General features: G+C 63.9%; 3 protein-coding genes across 8 annotated transcripts in view; 2 read left to right on the top strand and 1 right to left on the bottom strand.

The window, feature by feature from the left end:
- MAST3 (microtubule associated serine/threonine kinase 3) overlaps window positions 1-11,193 on the bottom strand; it is a 31,522-nt gene extending 20,329 nt beyond the window's left edge. The window contains exons 1-3 of one of the 6 annotated variants that reach the window (XM_069790372.1): window positions 10,825-11,193; window positions 9,608-10,021; window positions 4,736-4,767 (exon numbers count right to left, since the gene is read on the bottom strand). In XM_069790372.1, coding sequence (XP_069646473.1) covers window positions 4,736-4,767; window positions 9,608-10,021; window positions 10,825-11,178 — 800 coding nt within the window. In that variant the 5' untranslated portion in view covers window positions 11,179-11,193. Of the gene's footprint in view, window positions 1-282; window positions 449-3,147; window positions 3,238-3,777; window positions 3,836-4,735; window positions 4,768-7,764; window positions 8,177-9,607; window positions 10,022-10,824 lie in introns of those variants that run through there. The other 5 variants (XM_069790374.1, XM_069790378.1, XM_069790375.1 and 2 more) reach the window with 5 other exon arrangements.
- A 122-nt stretch (window positions 11,194-11,315) lies between these two features.
- On the top strand, window positions 11,316-12,722 carry IL12RB1 (interleukin 12 receptor subunit beta 1). The gene is made up of 5 exons (XM_069790735.1): window positions 11,316-11,616; window positions 11,781-11,891; window positions 11,975-12,057; window positions 12,139-12,364; window positions 12,455-12,722. Exons 1-5 carry the CDS (start codon window positions 11,316-11,318, stop codon window positions 12,640-12,642), a joined length of 909 nt encoding a protein of 302 aa, XP_069646836.1. The 3' UTR covers window positions 12,643-12,722.
- LOC138686632 (interleukin-12 receptor subunit beta-1-like) lies at window positions 12,696-21,719 on the top strand (the record flags this gene model as incomplete). The annotated part of the gene is made up of 7 exons (XM_069790734.1): window positions 12,696-12,819; window positions 12,934-13,083; window positions 13,186-13,329; window positions 13,474-13,570; window positions 13,668-13,749; window positions 13,853-16,739; window positions 18,346-21,719. Coding segments are annotated over 6 exons (1,017 nt in total), but the record flags the coding sequence as incomplete, so codon positions are not given.
- Between the last annotated feature and the right edge of the window lie 1,374 nt (window positions 21,720-23,093).

Here is a 23,093-nt window from a genome sequence, read left to right as displayed (position 1 = left end):
CACTACACCAAGCCACGCACCCCAGGGTGCCCCCCCCGGTGCAAAGACCCCCCCTACACCAAGCCACGCACCCCAGGGTGCCCCCCCCGGTGCACAGCACCCCCCTACCCCAAACCACGCACCCCGGTGCACCCCCCCACCCAAACCACGCACCCCAGGGTGCCCCCCCCCCGGTGCACAGCACCCCCCTACCCCAAACCACGCACCCCGGTGCACCCCCCCCCCCCCAAACCACGCACCCCAGGGTGCCCCCCCCCCCGGTGCTCAGCCCCCCCCCAGTACCTCTTGGAGCGCTGGAGCAGGATGCCGGCGGCCCGCTGGCCCCGGTAACCGGGCGGGGCGGCTCCCCAGCAGCTCGGGTCCGACATGGCGGGGGAGGCTCGGTTACCCCCCCCCACCCCCCCCCGGGGCCCGACCGCATCCACCGACACGGCCGAGCGGCGCCGCGCGGGACCGGGACGGCGCCCGGGGGCCGGGAACGGGGCCGGGAACGGGGCCGGGCCGGGCCGGGCTCCCGCCGCCGCCTCCCGCCCCTTCCCGCCCCTTCCCGCCCGGCGGCGCCGGGGTTACCGTGGAGACGGGCAGCGCCCCGAAACGGGGTCCGGGTTGCCATGGAGACTGGGGGGGGTAGCACCCCCAAAAGCGGGGGGGGGCTATAGAAACGAGGCAGCGCCCCGATATGGGGTTGGGGTTATTGTAGAGGTGGGGCTGCACCCCGAAATTGGGGCTGGGGTTGCCATAGAGATGGGGCTGCACCCCAAAATGGGGTTAGGGTTGCCACAGAGGTGGGGAAGCACCCCAAAATTGAGGCTTGGGGTTGCCATAGAGATAGGGAAGCACCCCAAAATTGAGGCTTGGGGTTGCCATAGAGATAGGGCAGCACCCCAAAATGGAGGCTTGGGGTTACTATAGAGATGGGGCAGCACCCCAAAATTGGGGCTGGGGTTACCATAGATATGGGGCAGCACCCCAAAATTGGGGCTGAGATTGCCATAGAGATGGGGAAGCACCCCACAATGGAGGCTTGGGGTTACCGTAGAGATGGGGCAGCACCCCAAAATGGGGTTAGGGTTGCCACAGAGGTGGGGCAGCACCCCAAAATTGAGGCTTGGGGTTACTATAGAGATGGGGCAGCACCCCAAAATTGGGGCTGATGTTGCCATAGAGATGGGGAAGCACCCCAAAATGGAGGCTTGGGGTTACTGTTGCGATAGGGCAGCACCCCAAAATTGGGGCTGGGTTACTATAGGGATGGGGCAGCACCCCAAAATGGATGCTTGGGGTTACTATAGAGATGGGGCAGCACCCCAAAATTGGGGCTTGGGGTTACCGTAGAGATGGGGCAGCACCCCAAAATGGGGTTATGGTTGCCATAGAGATGAGGTATCACCCCAAAATGGAGGCTTGGGGTTATTGTAGAGATGGGGCAGCACCCCAAAATTGGGGCTGAGTTATTGTAAAGGTGGGACACAACCCCAAAATGGAGGCTATGGGTTACTATAGAGATGGGGCTGCACCCCAAAATTGGGGCTGGGTTACTACAGAGACGGGGCAGCACCCCAAAATGGAGGATTGGGGTTACCATAGAGACAGAGCAGCACCCCAAAATGGGGTCAGGGTTTCCATGGAGATACAACATCTGCCGCTGATGCATTCGAGGGGCATGAATCCCCCCCCATGTCTGTGGGGGCGGCCCCAAAGCCTGGGACTCCCTTGGGGGCCTCCCCTAAGGGCACCCTGCCACCCATGGGACACCGCGCTCGGAGGCCACCCTCCCGGCAGCACCCCATTGCCCCGCAACCTCCCTCCCACACTGGCTTTCCCGTTTAATCGGGGAGATCCTGAGCAAAGACCCGGTGACATGCATCCTCCTTCGTGCCAGTGACAAAACCCCACGCAGTGGCAGAGCCTCCAGAGCCACCTGGGATGGCATTGCCACGCTCACCGGGCAGCAGCCGGCCAGTGCCACGGCCAAAAATCCCAACGCCGGCAGGTTTGGGCAGGGTTTCAGTGGGGTGAAAGGGCAGGACCGAGAGCCAGGCAGCACCACGCTTCCCTTCACCTCCTGCCCGGCAGATGCAAGACGCCAGCACGCGGAGGCACCCATGGGTGCTGCCAGACTCCCCATCCTCATCCCCATCATGAGTATCCCCAAAACCCGCCCTTCCCGAGGCCTCGGCTGAGCAACCGCATGGCCGCACTTGTTTTTCCACACGCCGCAAGTCATTGTGGGCAAGGGGTGGCCAGCCAGGGCTAGCGGAGGGAGCGCAGCAGGCAGGGACCCCGGCATGCAGGCAGAGCGCAGGCAGCACCCTTGGCTCCTGCCTGCCCGCAGCAAATGGCTCTGCCTGTTGCTGAGCAGCGGCAAAGCTCCCTGCCGGTTCCTTCTTGCTCGGTGCCAGCCGCTCTCCCCGGCAGACAGATGGACGAACCCAGCGTCGCCCGTGGGTGCCGGGGCAGGTCGCAGCTCTGCCCTGCAAGTGCCACGCAGCACAGGGCCAGGGTGTGACCGGTTGTTATGGTTTAAACCAGGACACCGGTGAGTGCCAGCGCACCCACTGCACCTTTGTCCCCAAGGGCACAGCGCAGCCGGCACGTGCCGCAGAGTCCGGCCACACGCCTCTGCGACAGCAGCACCCGGTGGAGGACCTCAAGGGGCTTGGAGGATTTTGGGTGGGGGGCACCCATCTCCCAGAGCAGCTCTCCCCCTCTCTTTCCCCCACGGCAGAGCAGAAAAGGCGGCGAGGGAGGTTTCCCGGGTGGCGTGAAGGTTGGCATCCCTGCTCCCACCCCGCTCCCATCACGGTGCCCTGCCCTGGTCCGATTTCGAGGCAACCCCCCATCAAAACAAGGATGCTCAGAGCCCGAGCTCGAGCTACTGCGATGGCGTTCCCATCGGGGCTCCCCAAAATGGACCAGTCGGTAACAAAGATGGAGGCCATCGGCATGGTCAGGCCGTTTTTGGGGTGCGCAGGGCTGGGGACAGACCCCGGCCACATTGCCCCGCATCCCCTGCAGAAGACAGCACCGCTTTTGGGGCCTCCCAGGGCATCTCTGGTGGGGGGGGCACCCACCTTGCTGCCCCCATTTCCACCTCTCCCCTACCCCGGAGCTGATGCCCAGGGAGGTTTTTTGGGGGTGTCTTACCTCCAGGGGTGCAGGGTTAGTAAGGGGCTGCAGGGGCTGCAGGGGCTGCAGGGGCTCAGCAGTGTCGGGCTCTGGCTGCTCGGAGACAAGCTGCAAGGCAAGACGTGCCGGCGTGGCATCAGGGGGTGCCGGTGGGCACCCCGGTGGCACAGCGCCCCCCCCAGCCGGGCTGGGGGGTCCGGAGGAGGCCAGGGAGCAAGAGCAGAGGGGGAAAGGGCTGGAGGGGGGGACAAGGGCTGGAGCCAGGGGGCCAGGGCTGAGGGTCCTGGGGGGGGGGAGAGACTGGAGGGGGAGTGCGGGGGACAGCAGGGACACTGCGGGGGGGGGAACACCGGGTGGTCTGATGCTGCCGAGGGTGGGGGGGTGTCACCGGGAGGGTCTGGGGCTGTGGATGCAGGAGGAAGGGCTGGGACCTGCGGCCCGGGAGTGGGGATACAGCGGGATGGGGGATGGACCGGGATGGGGATGGATCGGGACGGGGATGCTCCGGAATGGGTATACTCCGGGATGGGGATGCTCCAGGATGGGGATGCAGCGGGACGGGGACACCCCGGTACAGGGATGCCCCGGGGCCCCATAGCCCTCCCCCGGGGGCCGGTACCGGCTCAGCCCACCCCGGCCCCGACTCACTCCAAGGTCAGCGAGGGGATCTTCAGCCTGTCCCGCCGCGACTTCATGCCGCCGCCGCCCCGCTCCGCTCCCCGCTCCCCCCGCCGCCGTCGCCGCCGCCGCCGCCGCTGCACCGGCTGCCCCCGCGCTGGGCGGCTCCCGCGGGCGGGCGGCAGCGGCGGCCCCGCCGGGGCTCCGTGCTCGGCCCGCCGGGCCCGGGCCCGCCCCTGCGGCACGGCACGGCTCGGCACGGTACGGCACGGCAGCCCCCGGGCCCCCGGTGCTCCCGGCCCGCGCCGGCGGCAGCCCTGATCCGTACCGTTCCCGGGATGTGCTGGGGTGCTGCCGGTGCTGAGACACCGCAGCCCCAGCACAGCTCCAGTACAGCCCCAGTATAGCCCCAGTGCATCCCTAACACAGCCCCAGTACGGCCACAGTGCCCCTCCAGTGCATCCCTAACACAGCCCCAGTATGGCGCCAGCACAGCCCCAACATGTCTCCAGTGCCCTCCCAGCACAGCCCGTACGCCCCCCCAGCACACAGCCCCATGACCCCCTGACAGCGCCAGCACAGCGCCAAGACCCCCCTGTGTTACCTCCGCATCACCCCAAAACACCCCCAGTACACCCCAACACACAAACCCAGTGCAGCTTTGCAACAGCCTCCTACGACAGCCCAGTACACCCCAGTACACCCCAATACCGCTCAGAACAACCCAACACAGCCCAATACAGCCCAGCACACCCCAATACACTTGCAGCAGAGCACAGCACACCCCAGCACATCCCAGTACACCCCAGCACATACGCAATCAGGTCCCTCCAGTATCAGAGAACACGGCGATGCCACGCTGGATTTGAGCACAACAAGCCCCAGCGCCATCCAACACCCGTCCCTGCTGCCCCCCGCGGTGTCAGTGCCGCGTCCCTCCCGGTGACACCCCATCCCGTGCCCCGGGTGGCCCAGTTCGGGGACTTACGCTCTTCCTCGGCGCGGCAGGCTCAGCTCCTTCTGCAACGAGAAAAGCGAGAAGCCGGATCAGAGCGTGACCCCAGGTGTCTGGGGGGGGTGCCCACGGATGGGACCCCCACCTCCTGCCAGCCACAGCCACGCGTCCGGCAGCATCCCCGCTGCCCGCAGCACCAAGCTGTCACTGCAGAATCCGTCCCTGCTCACTGTGCCCAGGGTGTCCCTGCTCTGCTGTGCCAGGTGAGGGTGACAAATCACCCTCCCAGGGTCAGGGCAAGGGGGACATCTCCTTCCAAAGTCCCCAGGGTTGGTGGCCCTGTGGTCAGGCCCAGGAGCAAGGGCACGAGGGCAGCGGAGCGGGAGCAGCACCCAGCTGCCTTGGCTGGAGCGTGGCCCAGGGGTGGTGGTGGTGGCTGTGCCCTGTCCCCCACCCCGTCCCCATAACCCGGGGCGTGGGGAGCAGCCGGCAGCTCCCATGCTGTTTATTTTTCCAGCCGCTGGGAATATTTCTTGCAAGAGACGTTTGCTCGCAGGTGGTGCAACAGGGCAAAGGGCAGCTGTGCAGGCAGGAACCCCGGCCCATGCCATCCTCCCGGCGTGGTGGGCACCAGCCGGCTCCGGCACAGACTCAGCACCCACCCGTGTTGCCACCGGGCACGCCACAGAGAGTAGCAGAGATCCCACCGGCACGCTGCGAGGGGCATGGCGTGAACGGGCCGGTGCGTGCCCTGGCACGCCGCGGGATGCTGGCACGTGCGGCGTTGCGCACGTGCTGGCTCATGCCCCGTCATCGCCTTGATCCTGCGCCCACCGCCGGTGCCCGCCGGCCCCATCCGTACCCCTAAGCAGCTTAGACACATTCCTGGCACGGGCAGGGAGCTCCCCCCGGGCAGGGGCTGCTGCCACCCATGTAGGGGCACGCAGCAGCACCCATGCACCCTACAGCCCCCGGGGTGCCTGCGCCCCATCCTGCTGCCCACGCCACGCAGCCCCTGCGGAAATCCCAGAGTTGGGGCGAGCTGCAACACAGTGATGCAGCAGCATCGCCATAGCAACGGGTGACATCATGCCTGGGCGCACAAGGACGCGGCAGCCCCCGGGTGTATGTCTGCCCCGGGGTGGCGTGGGTGCTGGTGTGTGGGGATTGTGGGTGCAGGGGGTGGTTGCCCAAAGTGGGTGTGGGTGTCCCAGTGCACCCAGCAGCACTGGGTGACCCCAGGCCTGGGCTGGGGAAGGGGGTGCAGGGTCCCTGCATGGAGCAGGAGCCCCCCCCAGCACCCTCACCCAGTCCTGCCGTCGCCCAGCCCGGATCCCCACCCACACCCAGGCCCGTGCCGCCGGCCAGCAGCCCCCGAGGAGAGGGTGAGGCAGAGAAGGGTGACGCCAAGGGTTTTACTGCTCGGCCATCTGCAGATGGGACAGTGGGACAGAGGACAGACACCCTTGTCCCCCACGCTCACCCCCGCCCCGAGGCACAGCCTCCTCACCCATCTGTGGGTGCAAGGGTGCAGAGCGGTCCTGTGGCACCCAACACCCATCGCTGCCGGGGGCTCCCCGGCCATGCTGCATCCACGGGGACAGCCAGAGCATCCCCCGAGGGCCCTGGGGACCTGCGTAGGTCAGCGCCATAGGGCCAGCACCCACAGGGTGCCTGATGCACCCATCCAGCACAGCGCATCTCCCATCAGCAGGTCCCGCTGGGAGCCAGGATTAACCATCAGCTGATCCCCGCGGGGACGGCATCGGGGACAGCATCACTGCTCGGCGCTTTGGGATTAGGTCCCTGGTGGGAGCCCCGTCCCACCCCTCCTGCCATGGGAATGTGGGCACGCAGCCGGCACCCCACGGCTCTGCTCTCCCCGGGGACTGCCAGGAACGACACCCACGGCCAAGAGCCCCGAAGCCCACTGCCGTGGCTCCATCCATCCATCCACCCGCATCCGTGGGGATGCAGCTCCCATGCAAGGCTCTTTCCCGGGCTGAGCATGCAGCGGAGCGCAGTTGCCCCGCGGAGCTGCCAGCTCGGATGAAGGCAGCACCGTGCCACCTTCCAACCGCCCAGACAGCTTGGGCCAGGCCCCCCGGTTACTGCGGCTCCGTTCTGCAGATGGGGATGAAGGCGTGAGGTCACCCGGAAAATCGGGCTCAGCGCTCAGCTCTATGAGCCGGGAGGGGGGGAAGCCGTGGTCATCACCCCTCCAAGAATAACAGCGGGTGCCGGGGTTCCTGCGGGGAGCGGGTGTGGGATGGGCAGGGAGGATGGGTGCCCATCGGCCTGCCAGGAGCACAGGGTGATGGAAGCTGTTCGGAGGGGCAAATCCGGGCTGGCACAGCGGTTTGGCATCGTGTGCTGGGCTGGAGGGACCACGGCGCTCCCATGGGATCCCTCGCACAGGCGGGTGCTCCCCCCCCAGCACCCCGCAGCGTGGCTGGGGCTCGTACCCTGCCCTGCTCCCAGCGCTGGGTGCCCGGCTCCCGTGTGTCCCCCCAAGTCCCACGCTACTCACACGCAACACCCACCTCTCGCACACGCAGCCCCCACCTCTCACACGGCACCCCCACCTCCCATGCACACACACGCACGCCCGCAGCACCCACCTCTCGCCCGCAGCACCCACTCCCTGCGCCCGCAGCGCCCACCTCACGCGCGCCCCGAGCGCCCACCTCTCGCTCACGGCACCCACCTCTCGCACACACCCGCCCCCCGGCACCCAACTCCTACACGCAGCACCCACTTCTTGCACACACGCAGCACCCACTTCTTGCACACGCGGCACCCACCTCTTGCACCCGCAGCACCCGCTTCTTGCACCCGCAGCGCCCATCTCACGCGCGCCCAGAGCGCCCACCTCTCACTTGCAGCACCCACCCCTTGCAGACCCCGCACCCAGAGCACCCACCTCGCCCCAGGCTCACCGCGGCTGGGTTCCCCCCCCCCACCCCCGGTTCCCTTCCAGTCCCCGCCGTGCCCCGCCGGGCTCCGGGCCGCCTCCGGTGCCCCGCTCCCCGCGTCGCCGGTGCCCGGTTCCCGGTGCTCACCTGGAGGCCCCGGCGCCGCAGGATGCTGGGCTCGTCCATCCCGCCGCCGCCGCCTCCCGCTGCGCCCGCTCCGCCCGGTGCGCCCGGTCCGCCGCCGCCGCCGCCGCCGCCGCCGCCGCCGCCCGGGGCGCCCGGGGCGCCGCCCAGCGGCCCCGCCGCGTCACCGGACGCGCATCAGCACCGAGCCCGGGGCTGGCACGGCACGGCACGGCACAGTCTGGGGCTGGCACAGTCTGCCTGGCTCGGTACAGCCCAGCACGGCAGGGGCTGGCATGGCATGGCTTGGCATGGCACGGAGCTGGCACGGCACGGCACGGCACGGCACAGACAGCACGGCACAGAGCCAGCACAGCACAACATGGCATGGCGCAGAGCTGGCATGGCGCGGCACAGAGCTGGCACAACATGGCACGGCATGGCACGGCATGGCACGGCACAGACAGCACAGCACAGAGCCAGCACAGCACAACATGGCATGGCGCAGAGCTGGCACGGCACGGCACAGAGCTGGCACAACATGGCACGGCATGGCACGGCACAGCATGGCATGGCACAGAGCTGGCACAGCACAGCACGGCACAGCATGGGGCTGGCATGGCAGGGCATGGGGCTGGCATGGCAGGGCACAGTCTGGGGCTGGCACAGCCTGCCTGGCTCGGTACAGCCCAGCATGGCTGAGTCTGCCATGACACAGCATGGCACAGGGCTGGAACAGCCCGGCACAGCACGGCACAGCACAGGATGGCATGGCATGGGGCTGGCACAGCACAGAATGGGACAGCCCAGGACTGGCACAGTCTGCCTGGCTCGGTACAGCCCAGCATGGCAGAGTCTGCCATGACACAGCACAGCACAGAGCTAGAACAGCCTGGCACAGCATGGCACGGCACGGGATGGCCTGGGGCTGACAGCACAGCACAGGGCTGGCACAGTCTGCCTGGCTCGGTACAACCTGGCATGGCACGGCCTGGGGCTGGCACAGCAGGGCACAGGGTGGGAACAGGCCCCTGGCTCGGTGTGGCCCAGCCCCAGGTCTGTCCTGTGGCTGGCATGGCACAGCACGGTCCTTATGGCCTGGCGCAGCCCAGCACTGCCCAGTACAGTCCAGCATGGCATGGCACAGCCCAGTCTGGCATGGCATGGTCCAGCATGGCCCAGCCTGGCATGACATGGTACAGCGTGGCCTGGCCCAGTTTAGCATGGCACGGCCCAGTCCTGCTGTATGTCGCGACATGGCAAAGCCCGGCACGGCTCAGTTTGGCACGGCATGGCACAGCTTGGCGTGTCCCCCCACCCCGGGCGGGCAGGAGAGGGCACACAGCGAGGCAGGAGAGCAGGAGATGCCAGGAGACCCTCTGTGCCCCCACCCTGGCCATGCCAGCGGCAACAGGACGGAGGGGTCCCGGCAGCGCCGTCCTGGTGCAGGAACGCTCCCACCACCGCTGCCCTCTGGCCCCGAGCAAAAGCCACACAAGGGGACACTTTCTGCGGGAACAAGGGGACTCTGTGCGTGGCCCTCGGTGCCACCCGGCTCCACCGTCCCGGGGTCACGCGGCTGCCGACGTTCCAGTGACACCGCGCTCTCCTGCCTCACTGGGGCTTTGTTCGCTGCCGCAGGGGACAAGTTGTGCCCGGGATGGGCACAGGAGCCTGGTTTCGGCGAGAACCACGCGCACACGCGGCCGCACAAACGCGCACGCACGCTGCCCAAAAACCCGAACGACCCCAACCTTTGAGCAGCCGTGGGAGACTTTACCCAGTTACGGGCAGGGGATCCAAAACGTGCTGTGAAGTTAGCAAAAAAAAAAAAAGCCAAAAACCCTAAGACATCTCTTTCGCTTACCTTGCGCTTCTCGCCGGGCCAGAGCACGCGATGCGGCCGGGGCATGCGGTGCAGCCGGGGCAGGGTTTGGCCAAGTCCCAGCAGGCGTGCCAGCAGAAAAGGGGGATATTTTGTTTGCTTTCTCTTTTGGTTTTGGTAAAAGTGAGGCATGCATTCACGCCTCACGCTCTGCCCTGCCTGGGAACAGCCACCCTTCGGCAAGCTTTTAGCAGAAGAGGAAACGCCGGGTGTGGGGAGCTGCGCCGAGCGCCGGGGCTGCCACCGAGCTGGGGGGGGGCACCCACTGGGTGCCGGGGAAGTGGGCAGCCAGGAAGGGCAGCAGAGCCCCGGATCCGGCGTGGGACATCCCAGGTGGCCAATGCTGGGGTGGCTGCTGGCAGCGCTGGCGGCGCTGGCGCGGGGTGGTAAGTGCTCCTGCGGCGACGGGAGATGAGAGATAACTTCAGAAGACTTTCAATAAACGATTTTGGGGGTGATAAGGCCCGGGGAGCTGTTGCTGTGATGGCGATGCTCGCTCAAAATGACAGGGATGGGGTAAAGCCCGGTGAATCCCTGCCGGCAGCGGGCAGGAGCCGGGGCGAGCAGCGCCGGCCAGCACCGCATCCCCAGGGAGGAGGGAAATGGTGTTTTTTGGGTGAGAATCACCCGCATGGCTGCTCCCATCCCCCGGGCGAGCAACACGGTGATCGGGCGACAGCTACGCCGCTGCTCCATCTTGGCCTTGCCCGACCTGCCGGGGTTTGGGGTGCAGCAGCCCCCCAGCCGTTGCCCTCTCCCGCAGGCACCGCCACGGCCCCCGGCTTCTCCTGCTGGAAGCAATGTGGCTCCCGCCGGTTCCTCTGCTCCTGGCCACCCCACGGCCCCGCCGGCAACACCTCCTACCTCCTGACGCTCTGGTGAGTCGGGCACCGTGGCGGGGATGAGCACCACGTCCTGGGGAACCCACGGGATGCGTCCTGAGCGGGACACGTGGGGACGTGCGCCCTCCGCATCCCAAGCCCATCCGGATGGCGAGCGTTGCTCCATCCGGATCCGACCTTGCGCCCGCTCCCCGCCCCAGCTACACGACGCCCAGGCTGTGCCAGCGGTTTGAGGTGGGCGCGAGGACGACGTACACCCTGAACCACCACCACGTCTACGTCCTCACCAACGCCACGGCCTGGGTGGAGGCGCGCTGGGGGGACCACGTCCACAGGACCCCCAATCTCACACTGTACCTCAACGAGGCCGGTAAGTGCCGGCGGGGCAAGGCTGGGCGCCAGCACCGGCGCCGATAACCACGAGACCACCTCGTCTTTCCAGTCAAGCTGGATCCGCCCCCCGCCGGGATGCCCTTCAACAAAACCGGTGGCCGGCTGCGGCTGCGGGTGCCGTGGCTGCCGTGTCACCGTGGGGGCCAGCCGTTGCAGTGGGAGGCTCGCTTCCAGAGGATGGGCGACCGCGGCTGGAAGCAGGTAAAAATGCCGTTTGCCAGAGCCGGCGGTGACCGAAAGGATGGTCAGTAGTGTCGTGGCAGCCCGGGGAGCATGGGGGCTTGGTGACGCCAGTGTCCCCTCCCCAAACCCATCCATGTCCCATCTGTTTCGTGGCGTTATCGGCTCTTCCCCGTCCTCCCGGCCACAGGATCCTGCTGCCGCCCTTTAACAGGATCAGGCCGCGATTCACGGGGATTACACAGGCAAAACCCTGGATTATACTAATGATGACGATGGATGAAATCTGGATGCTTGTCCCCAGCGAAACCCCCCGCAGCCAGGGATCCCCCCCACCCCTCTCGATTACTGCCAGGGGTGTCCCAGGGCCAAATCCGTGGTACCCTGGCCAAGGGGACCGTCCTGGCCACCATGTCCCCTGCACCCCATTTGGCTCTCCCAGCCCCTGGGATGTTTGGGGGACACAGGGCAGCGTCTCATGTCCCAGTAGCATACTGGTTTTACTGGCTGGGTGCCTCTGTCCCCGGTTCTCTCCGCAGGTGACATGCGAGACGGTGACGGATGAGGATGACTCAGGTTGGTTTAGCCTGTGGGGATGCGGGGGATGAGCATCTCCTGGGGGTGCCCCCGGGTCCTGGCAGGGGGGCTTTGCCCTGCACTCCCCCCCAGCACCCCATGATGGCCAAAAGCTGGGTGAAAGGGGGTGTCACCCCCCGCCTGACCCTGCCACCCCGCTCCAGTGACCTGCACCCTCGGGCAGGATGGCGCCTTCAAGGTCCAGCTCCGGCACAAGCTCCCCCACTGGAGCAGCTACTGGAGCAACTGGAGCAGCTCCATCTTCGTTCCCGAGGGTGAGGAAGAGGAGAGGAGGCGGGTGGGATCCCAACAGCTCCCGAAAATGCCGACAGCCCAGCCGGGCTCATTCCTTTTGCAGAAATCCTGGCGAGTCCAGTACTGAGCTACCAGCTGGGAAAACTGGGGAGAGACGGGCAGAGGGTGCTGAGCCTGGGCTGGCAGGTACGGCGGCATCCCCCGGGGACACTCCTGGGTGTCCCCCCACCATTTCATCCCCCGAGCCGTCCCTTCTCCCTCCCCCAGCGAGCCCCCAAGGAGCAAGGGAATGTCACCTACACCCTGCGCGCCTTCATGCCGGCGTGCCACTGCGCCGAGCCGGCCAAGAATGACACCGTGGTGCTGGGGACGGAGGTGACAGCGCACAACTTCACCCTCTCCGGGGCCGAGTATGAAATCCTACTGACGGCGGCCAACGCTGCCGGGCCAGGGCCAGCGCGGCAGCTCCGTGTGCCGGCAGAGCAGCGTGCAGGTATCTGCCCAGCAGACGGACCGAGCTCTCCGGCAGCCTCGAGGGTGTTATTTTCCCAACCATCCCTCACACGCCCCTGTTTCATCCCAGATCTCGGCTTCAAGGACGTCAGCGTGGCCGGCAGCACCGTGTCGGTGCGGTGGGAAGTACAAAGCCCCGACTTTGTCTACTGCTTCGAGCAGCAGCCGCTGCCAGGAACCCCGAAACAGGGTGTTTGCATCCAACGGGATTTCCCTGCCAAGAGCATCCACACGGAGAGAGGCAAGGGAGCGCCCTGAGCCCCTGTCCTGTCCCCTTCACCTGGGGCTGGAGCCTGGCGGAGATTTAACCGGCTTCCCCGGTTCCTGCCCCAGGAGCACTGGAAGCACCGGTGTGTTACCGCCTCGCCGTGCACAGCCGGGACCCGGCACGGGGCTGGTCCACCTTCGTCCTGGAGCACCGCTATGCCGGCAACAGTACGTAAGGAAACACGGAGCATCTGCGCCCGGTTTAACCGCAAAAAGGGGGATTCCTGAAATGCTCCCTCTTTTTTTTTTTTTTTTTTTGCACCCCCTCACCATCACATGCAGCCTCATTGGCCTTGCCCATCCGCATCAACACCAGCACCGGGGATGCCACCGCCGTCATCCTCTGGTGGACCCCGTCCCCCCGTGCCGCCTGTCCCGGGGCGCTGGCCAAGTATCTCATCTGCCACGCGGCCGAGGGGGACAACGTGACCTGTGAGTGGGACCCCCCCCCATCCCCGTGGGGCAGGAGGAGGGGGCTGCCTTTAACCTGCAGGCAGCTGCCGGACTATTGCCTGCTCGTTGTCGTTTGCCCAGACGGCGAAGCGAACACCACGGCATCGCACTACACCCTCCAAAACCTACGGCCCGGCACAGCCTACAGGGTGGGCGTTTGGGAGGTGACGGCAGAGAGCGGGGGGACCTGCCGTCCTTGGTGGCACTTCCAGACCAAGGCACTGGGTAATGGCTTGGAGACCCCATCCCCTCCCCGGTCCCTGTGGGGTGCTCTCTGTGGGGTGCTCACCCTCATCCCAGAACAGCTCCCGTGTCCCACACGGGGTGCTGGGGACTGAAATGCCACCACCCAGCCGTGCCCGTCCCCAGGTCCTCAAGGAGCAGCATGGAGATCCAACCTGAAGTACCTGGGCATCTCGCTCACTCTCCCCGCCGTGGCCACCATCTACCAGCTGAGCAAAAAGAGGTGACGCCAGCACCCTCACCCCCACCCTGCTCTGGCCGCCCCCCCCCTCTAACCTTCCCCATCATCCACCCCCTCACCAACCACCCCCCCTCCCCAGGGCTCGCCGCCTCCTCTTCCCACCCCTGCCCAAACCCGTGGGCAGCAAAGCCATCCAGTTCTCCACCAGCGAAATGAGCCAGGTGAGATGCAAGGTGCAGGAGGGGCCGGATCCTGCACCCCGGCAGGTACCCGTGCCCGGTCCCGGCATGGGACCTTCCCACCCCAAACGCATCCGACCCTTAGGGCCAGCCCCGGCCAACCTTCCTGGAGCCCTCGGAGAGATTCAGCCCGGCTGAGCTGCTGCTACTGGAGCCAAATCCCGGCAAGAAGACCACCGACACCGGCACATGGCCCGGCACGCCGCAGCCCGGCCCCGTGGCCGACAAACTGGCAGTGTTGTGCCCGCTGGGCTGCGAGAAGGAGCTGCCATTTACCTACCGCAGGCAGGAGGTGCTGAGCCCGGAGGGATTTCTGCCGCCTGGCAGCACCAGCTGCACCGGCTACCCACCGGGCGAGGAGGAGGATGAAGAGGAGGAGGAAGAGGATGGAAGGCGGGGGCTGCGCCAACCGCCGGTCCCCATCGCCCTGCTCATCTCCGACAAACCCATCATCATCAGGGACGAGGAAGGATGGGACCCATCGCTGGAGAAGTTGGTGCTGTAGCCAACACCAGGCTGGGGCAGAGGGGATGGATGGCAGGAGGGGGGGGTCCCACGGGATGCCGAGCACCCACGTGGGATGCCGAGCACCCACCCCGTGGGTTCATGGTCGCACCGGCACTTTCAGAGGGTTTTCTGGTTTCCAGGACACAGAAGGCGATGCCTCCGGATACAGTGCTGCGTAGGGCCAGGATCTGGCCACGCACTTCCCAGCCTCAACCTTTCACTGACGATAAATAACGAGGGAAGGTGGTTGCAGAATCCCGACGGGGCTGAGGGTTATTTCCTTGGCCGGATCGGGAGGAGAGGCAGAGCTTCATCCCGGCCGGCTGCCTCCTGCTCTCCTGCCGCAGCTGGGGGCAGCATCACCCCGGCAGGATGGGGGCACAAACAGCCTCAGCACCAAACACCACAAAATACTGGCAAAAAATGGGGGAAAAAAATTAAAAATGGGCAAAAATGAAAAACGTGCAAAAAATTTTAAAAAGTGCAAAACTAAAATATTTGCAAAAAATTAAAAAGATGCACAAATAAAAAATAAACGCAAAGACAAAAAAATTTAAAATAAATGCACGAAGCAGCAGGGCTGAGATGGCTTCCCTTGCCTGACCAGGCAGATTACAGCAAGGATTTAGAGTCGAGACCAATCCACGGCGCTGCGGAGGATGCAGCCAGGCAGCGGGGCTGGGACTGGGGGTGACCCGGGACAGGCAGGGCCCCCCCCAGCACCCCCGGTGTGGGGCCGTGCCGCCGCCTCGGGCTTTATCTGGGGCAGAACCGGAGATGCTGCTGAAGATGAAGAGTGGTTTGTGGTTTTGTCTGCCCTGCGCGCAGGGGCCGGAGGTGTCAGCGTTCACTTGCTGAGAGTGCAAAAAATAAAAAGGAAAAAAAAAATATATATATATATAAATGGGGTTAGTAGCACGGGGAAGTCCGGGGAAAGGCTGTGCCAGCGCAGTCGCGGTGCCTCCGCCGCAGCCGCCGGCGTATGGCTGGGCCCCGTTGCTGCTGCTTTTAGCCCCAGTCGTGTTTTGCAAGGGATTTCACCAAAACGACGCTTGCAGCACCGGCACGCACAGGCGGAAACCACGCCGATGCCGACTGGAGATAATGCACCGGGGGGGGGGGGGGAGCACGACTGGGGCATCACATGGCTGCGTTTTGGCATGTTCCCCCCACGCGCCCTCCACCAACCGTGGGTGGGTTGGGATTTATGGCCTTTCCCAACGCTCCGGGAATGGTCGCAATGGTGTCATTCCCATGGCTGGGGGTCCCGGCTGGTTGTGCGCACGCAGGACACCCCACCGCCGTGCCCACCGCCGTCGTGCCCACCGGTGTCCGGCACCGCACGGCCAGGGCGTCTCGGCTGCCGGCGGAGCCACGAGGTGGCACCAGCCCCGCGTCCCCACGGTGCTTCCCCACCTCCCGGCAGAGCAAATCCATCTTTCCCTCCCCGCCACGCCGCCAGGCATCACCCCACGGGCCCCTGCGTCGCCGGCAGCCTCCCTCCTTGCTCTCCGACACCCCAAATCCCTTGGGGATGGGCTGAAAGCCGGCCATCCGGCATCCTCCTGGCCCCAGAAACCCAGCCAGAGAGATCAGATTTAAGGATTTTTTTACTGAGATTTGGGCGATGCCGCGTTTGCCGTCGGAGCGCACTGGGCCAGCCACGTGCGGAGGAAGTATTCGGTTACCGGCTCGGCATGAGCGCGCGCTTGGGTTTCAGTGCCGGCCCTTGTTTACAGCCTGTTTTTGGGGCCGGAGCGGCGAAGGAAGAAACGCTGGCGTCACGGCTCAGCACGGTTGGGCGGCAGCGGTAAACACATTGCCCGGCTCGGGGCCAGCGCCGCCACCAGTTAATCATTCTTGTCCATGGAAGAAGTTCATGCCGGGACAGCCGGTCCCGACTGCTGCATTAAAAACACCCCAGGGAGGGGAGGGGGGGGGATTGGAGACACCCCCCATCGCCCCAGTGGGGTCACCTCCTGCGGATCCATCCCACCCGTGGTGCCGCTCATGTCCCCCCCCGATGCCTTTGGGGATGGCCCCATCCCCACCGGCAACCCCATGCATCCTTTCCCACACGTGTCCCGAGTTGGCCGGTGCTCTGCTGGGAACACTGTGCCACGCAGAGCCCGCAGGCAACGTGCCGGGGAAAACTAATTAAGTCAGCCTTGCCAATTAGTGCAAGCGACTGGCTCAGGACTTTTCTAATTAGTTTAAATTTCACAGGACTGTTTTCCAAATGAGTCTCCGGGAACCGCTCTCAGCCCAGTGACCCAAGGACAGCTGCTGGGCCAGCTTTCGCAGCCAGGACGTGACCTTCCCAGCTCCTCCGTCCAGCTCCGACCCCGTCCAGGATCCAGACGTGCCGCAGGCCATCGGCTACACCCGGTTACACCACCACTCACAGCCTGAGAACGGGCAACTCATTACACCGAGTGAGGGACTCCTTCTAGGACAGCTCTGGGGTAAGCAGCAAAAAACCATCGCAACGGTGAAAAAAAAAAAAAAAAAATACTCAGCCCAGGGCAGGGGGATGGCAGAAGCGCGGCCGGATCGGCATCGATCCCAAAGGTACCCTGAGCCATGGGGTCCCCCCTCAGCTTTGGGGTCTTCCCGGGTGAGCAGAGCGGAGCAGCCCAGCCATCTCCATGCACATCCCCCAACACCTTTACAAGAAGCTAATTTAAGACCCGCTGCCTTTTATTTTTAGGGGCTATCTGATTATGTCCCACAATGCCTTTTTATATTGCCTGATAGGCTGACTATTTCCGTACAGCTGTTTACACCCGCTGGTGCCAGCGCTGCCCAAATGCCGGGGGTGAAGGTGCCATTTGCTGGGGCCAGGGCTGAGCATCCCTCCTCCTATTCCCTCCCTATTCCCACAGGGTCCTGGCGACGTGTCCCCAAAAACAAAGGGCACCAGGGACACACACGGGTGGATTTACCCACCCCCCCCCCCACTGCCTCTGCTTGCTCTTGCTAAGCAGAAAATTCAGTGCTGCATCCCAAGAAAGCACGCAGTGCAGCCAGCCGGAGCTGCGGAAAGATGCTCGGAGCCTGGGGATTTGCTTTGGGCTCCCTGATTTTGGGGGATACAAGCTCACTAGCACAGGAGGAAAACCATAAAATAGCCAGAGGGCTTTGCTGTGGCCCCAGCAACATCAGCTCTTGGGGGGTCCAAGCCCCCAGGCAAGGTGAGGTCCATCCCTGAGGGTCCGGGCTGGGATTTTGCTCCCGGATTGAGGAGTTTAACCTGTTTCTCAGCCTCGGGGAAACACAGCCCTGCAGAACAACAGCCTGATTTTAGCACAGGCAGCTGAGAAGTTTACAACCCTGCAACCCCTTCCCTTGTCTGCCCTTCTCGCAGCCCCTTCCCTCCTCCATCCGTCCCTCTTGCAGCCCCTTCCCTCGTCTGTCTGTCCCTCTCGCAGCCCTTTCTCCCTCCCCGAGCCTCAGCCCAGAGAAGATCCGATGCCAGCGAGGTGGTTGAGCCCAGCCCGACCACAAGCCGTGGCAGGGAGGAGGATTATTTACCGGGCAAAAAGCCACCGCTGCCACCACCTACACAATGCCACCGCTCCCGGGGGGATTAGGTGACCATTCAGGAGCTGCTTTGACTTAATCTCTAAGCAAACAAACTGATCCCTAGGATATTTTATTATTATTATTATTATTTTATTCTTTAAGCAGAATTTAAGGGCTGTATCGCACTCATCACTCCCCTGCCCCCAGCCTTGCCAAACCCCCATGGCCGAGATGCCCTGCAGATCCTCAGTGTAGAAAAACCTCTGCAGCTGGGGAATTTTTGTTTTTCCTCCCTAAGAAAAGCTTTTGGAGTTCTTCCCCTCCAAAAAAACGCCCCAAGCATCACTGGCACAGGCATCCCAGCTGTGCCCGTGCAGCGAGGAAGGGGCTGCAGGGACCACAGCTGGACAGTCGGCCACAGCTGGACAGACGGCCGCTGGCCACAGCTGAGTTCGGCTTGTTTTGAAAGTCAGGGGTATTTCAGCGCCGGTATTTCGCAACCATACGGGTGTCACAACAACAACTGCAGTTCTACTTTGCAAACAGGGTCCGCGGCCACCCAGCACCCCCGGCTCTTTCCTGCTCGCGTCCAGCTGAGCTCGCTTTGCTGCAACAACTTCACCCGGGAGAGTGTTATTTCCAAACCCAAGAATGGAAAATGACTTGAAGCAGCATCAAAATTGAGTATTTAATGGTTTTTTTTACCCACTGAGAGGGGCTCGGAGCTGCCCCATCCCCTGTGGGGCTGCACTGGATGCTCAGATCCCTGCAAAAATCCCACCAGGATGCTGTGTGCCCCAGCACACGAGCTGGGAGAAGCGGTTAGAAACCATCTTCTCCCTCTGCCATGCGAGAAACGCCTGGGTGATGGCAGGAAATATTTTCTTTCTGCAGTTTTAATGTTTTCGGATGGCTGCTCTCAGGGCCGGCAGCCCCAGGGGCAGCTCAGCCTCTGGCACGGCCGAAGCTTTCCAGGCTTTGGCAGCAGCCTGGTACAGCAAAGCCACAGCTATTGACTTATTATTTTTTTTTTCCAACCAGAACGTTATAATAATAATAAAATAAATCCTAAAACAAGAGTGTCGGGAGCCAGGCGGCTGCCTCCACGCGCTTCCCCGGCTATCGGGTGATCTGGAAGGAAAGGACGCGGCGCCCTTATCGGCACACACGCATTCCCCTGCCCGCTTGGCAGCGGAGCCGTCCAGAGGTTTGCAGCGTAAACATATTTTGCTCAAGCGGGCAGCCGGGGGTTGAGCTAAGGATAGCTGGCTTGGTAGGAACCAGAGAACCCCCCAAAAATCCCATTTTTGCAGCAAATCCCCATCTGTGCATGCAGGGAAAGGGCTGATCCCGGAGCGAGCAACCAGCTGAGCTTTGCGGCAATAAACACAGGACCAAGAGCAATAGCCCCCCCCCCCGCCTTAAATCTGCTCTCCTGGTGTTTACTAGCTCTTTGCAAGCAGATTGACTTTCCCTCATTTTTTCACATACAAAACCGCCGGGAAAGCAGAGCGAACCGGCTTGGGGCCCCCCAGGACTGTTTAGTGGAGCCCCAGCCACCTCCAACCGGCTGGGACCCCCCAGGCTATCGCTGTCTCCATCGCAGTGCCGGGATACGGTGGCATTTACACAGCTGCTTAACAGAAAAATCCCTTTCCCTGCTTCATATAAATCCTTGCATTTAAAAGTAATTGGGTGCAGGCTTGCTAACGAGGTTGGTAAATGGGGAGGGGGTTTAATTGCAAGCTCCTGGTGATGTACGGGTGTCTATGCAAGCTGGCTCGGAGCCTTCTTTGCCTCTAAACTGGGTTTGGCTCAAGGTTTTTTTTTCTGAAACCAGATCAAAACTGCTGCTTCTTGCAGGGGTGGGGGGAAAAGGGGAAGAAAAAAGGAGCATGACCCTATTTGTGGAGATTTTGAGATTGGGGAGCAGATGGGGATGACCGGAGCCATAGGGTTTGCCAGGGTTGCCCCATTCAGGAGCTGCCCTGGGAGCGGGGTGAGATGGTGGGGGACGGGGAGCAGCAGGGGTGACAGCCCCCCCAGTCCTTGCCTTTCGGCAGGGGACGGCTGTGTCCCCACCGGCACGCTCACGTCCTCCCTGGTGCCAGATTCCCCGCGCGAGCAAGGTTTTAGTCACAGGGAGATGCGGTGGTCGGGGCACGGGATGCCGCCGCGCCGCGTTCCCCCGAGACGTGGCAGGGGACAGGCACCGCGCACAGGACGGAGTTTTCCGCGTGATTTGCGAAGCAGCGGCCGGGAGCGACGGCAAACGCGGTCACTGTGGGGAGCGATGCTGGGAGCAAAGTCCCATCGTGCCACGTCCCTGGTACAGGGCACGTCCGTGTGACCCGTAAATCCCAGCCCGTGCCGGCGTGGGAGCCGTGCCGTGGCCCCAAGCCGGGCCAGCACCGTCCCCACGGGCCCTGTTTGTGTGCCAACACATCACGCGCTGCCGTCCGATGACTCGGGAGGGGGATTTTTTTAGTGTTGTTGTTTTTTTGAAGAAAGCCAAAATATTTGCGTCCGCATGGGGATGGCTCTGGGTCCCGGTAGGAGCGGGGACACCCAGCTCGGTGGGGAGGGTCCCTGCTGGCAGCCAGCACCGGCAGCTCCATCCTCCCGCGCAGTCTCTGCTGTTTATACATAGACATGTTTGTGCGCGGCGCCCGGCTCCTTCCTTGCTCCCAAACAACTGGATAAAAGTCAAAATGTCATAAAAAATTTTCCATTGCCCAAGGGAGGGAGCGGTGACCGCGTGAGAGGCCGGGCAGCCTCACAGCGAGGGACCCCAAACGGGGGAGGTCAGTCCCGCCAAAACAAGAGGTTGGGTTTGATATAGTGAATAAAGGTGGTGGTTTGCTCCCGGCAGCCTGTGGCATCAGCTGGCCCTGTGGCAAACCCGGCACCGGTAGCGCCCACCACTGCCATCGGGGCTTGTGGGGCATCTCGGTGACCACCGTGATGCCCGTTCGCACCGCCATGATGCTGCCAGGGACAGGACACATGGCACATGAAACGTGTCCATCCAGCTGCTCCAGACCCTGATTTTTGGCATAAACCGACCCTGGTTTCTCTGCAGCCTCCCCTGCGCCTGGAAGAGCTCGCTGCCTGCACCGGCTCCGTCACTGCTCTGGGAAAAAGCTGCGATTCCTGTTGAGCCGGCGTGGAAAGCCCCAGCACGGGGATGCGGGGACTTTGCCTGCGGTTTCCGTGGGTGGGAGCAGCTCCAGCAAACAGGCGGCTGAGTCAGCAGGCGGAGGACGGCCGCGATGCCGCCCTGGCATGTCAGGGTGCACGGCTGCTTCCCGGCGCCCCGGCAGAGCTCTGGCACTGCCACGTGAAGGGGGACCCTGGCAATGCTGCCAGGGTTAAGCTGTGCCATTTGCAGCCCTGGTACTTTTGCAGTGCTGGAGGTTGAAGCAAAACCAAAGCAGGGGACTGAATGTGTGTCCCTGAGGTGCTCCAGGACCTCCTGGCACAGCATGAGTCCTGTAATCTGGGGACAAGCAGGTCCCCATGCTCCTGAGCACCAATCGGCACCGACTTTCTGCTCCCCGGCGTGTGACCGTCCTGTCGGCTGCAAAGATGCTGAATCTGGATGGTGCATCGACCCTGTCCCCAGCACGGGGACTGGGCGGGGCATCCCCATTTGGGCAAAAATCCAGATTTATCATGGCTGACCACCCCTCCTGCAAAAAGACCAGCCCTTGCTGCCCCCATGGTGGGTGTTCTAGGGCGAGCTGCACCCTGCGGGGCTCAGCCCAGCTGGGATGGGGGAAGGCGGCTCTTGTTTTGGGAGCTGGACCGGTGCCCGGGCCAGGAGGCAGCAGCCGTGCAGCTAATCCCTGGCCCTTGCAAGGCTGCGCCGGCGCCGGCACATTCTGTCCCTGCCAGCGCCGGGACGGCCACGAGCTTCGTGTGTCACCCTCCCCACAGCATGGCCGCTCTGACTGACCCCCCACACACCACTGACCCTCCACCAGAGGACAACAGCCTTGAGCGAAGACCACCGTTCCGCTGTGCCGGGACTGAGCATCCACCGGAGACAGGGAGAGCTGGGGGAGAAGGAGCAGCCCCCTGCAATGTGCTGCTGCCCCTGCTCCGAGCTGCAATGGGGGGGGTCCTGGCACCCCAGCACCCCAGTGCCTGGAGTAGAGAGGTCCCACACGTTTTTGGGACTGAAGGGCAAAAAGGAAAAGAGAGAGGGGTCGAGTGGGGTGGGAGTGGGGGTGTGTGTGCGCGTTTCCATGCCCCTCAGAAGGAGCAGATTTTGCTGGGTGGTCTGGGAAGCATTTTCCAACACGCGGAGCCAAGAGCTATAAATACTCCCAGCACTGTAATTGCGTAACACATCTCCTGCCCGGCTTCGGGTCTCCGTGCCGTGGCCGGCATCACCGCACGTGGCTGTCCGGGTTCAGCAGACCCCCAGGGAGACCCCACGTGCCCCAAATCCCCCCCCGTGCCAATAAACAGGAGAACAGCTCGGGCTGTTCAGTAAGGACTTTGGAGCCGGGGAAGATAAACAGCAGAAGGTTGGTGGGAGCACTGGCAGCACTACCAGTGGTTGCAAAAGCACTGTCCGGGGGGGGGGGTGTGTCTGGGTCTCACCCCCGGCTCCAAATATCCAGACAAGGTATTTTTAGCCCCCTCTGGGATTCAGGAGCACAGCCCTTTGCTGGCAAGAGACCCAGACCGGCTGTGCCCCCCCTGCCTCGCTGCACTACTGTCCGGCTTTACGAGGAAGAAACCTGGAGGCATTTGCAAGAATTCGTGCTGGAAAGATCCCTCCCATGTGGGGACTGGGAGCGGTGCCCACCAGCGTTGGAATCCCCAGGCTGGCATAGCGTGTCCCGTGGCTGTCACCCTCCCGGCGTGACGTGCTTTCCCAGAAAAGTACAGTGGGATGGACGGGGTGCTCGGCCGCTCGCCTCCCCCTCTGGCTTTGGGAATAAGCAGCCCCTTGTGCAGCTGGGGCAGATGATCAGGGTCTGACCAGCGGCCCCCGGCCATCTCTGCCGCTCGGCGTTTGCCGGCGTAGAATGGCTCCCTTGTGCCGTGCCACGGCGGAGGTTGGCTGCATGCTGGCCCCCTGGGGTGGGGGGGCTGATCACAGGGTTTCCTTCGGAGGCATCTTTAACCAGGGGGGGTTGCAGCGGATCTGTGGTTCATGCCCTCTCTGATGCCACCGAAAAAGCCCCAGTGTGGCTAAACCGTGAAGCCACGCAGCACCGGCCGCTGCTACCACGAGCAGTGGATCCGGGCACGCATCTTCCCGAACCAGGATGCAAACA

Source organism: Haliaeetus albicilla, chromosome 8 (genome assembly GCF_947461875.1).
Source record: "Haliaeetus albicilla chromosome 8, bHalAlb1.1, whole genome shotgun sequence".
Taxonomy (NCBI): Eukaryota; Metazoa; Chordata; class Aves; order Accipitriformes; family Accipitridae; genus Haliaeetus; species Haliaeetus albicilla.
The sequence above is the reverse complement of the archived record's forward strand: the minus strand, read 5'-3'. Positions and strand labels throughout refer to the sequence as shown.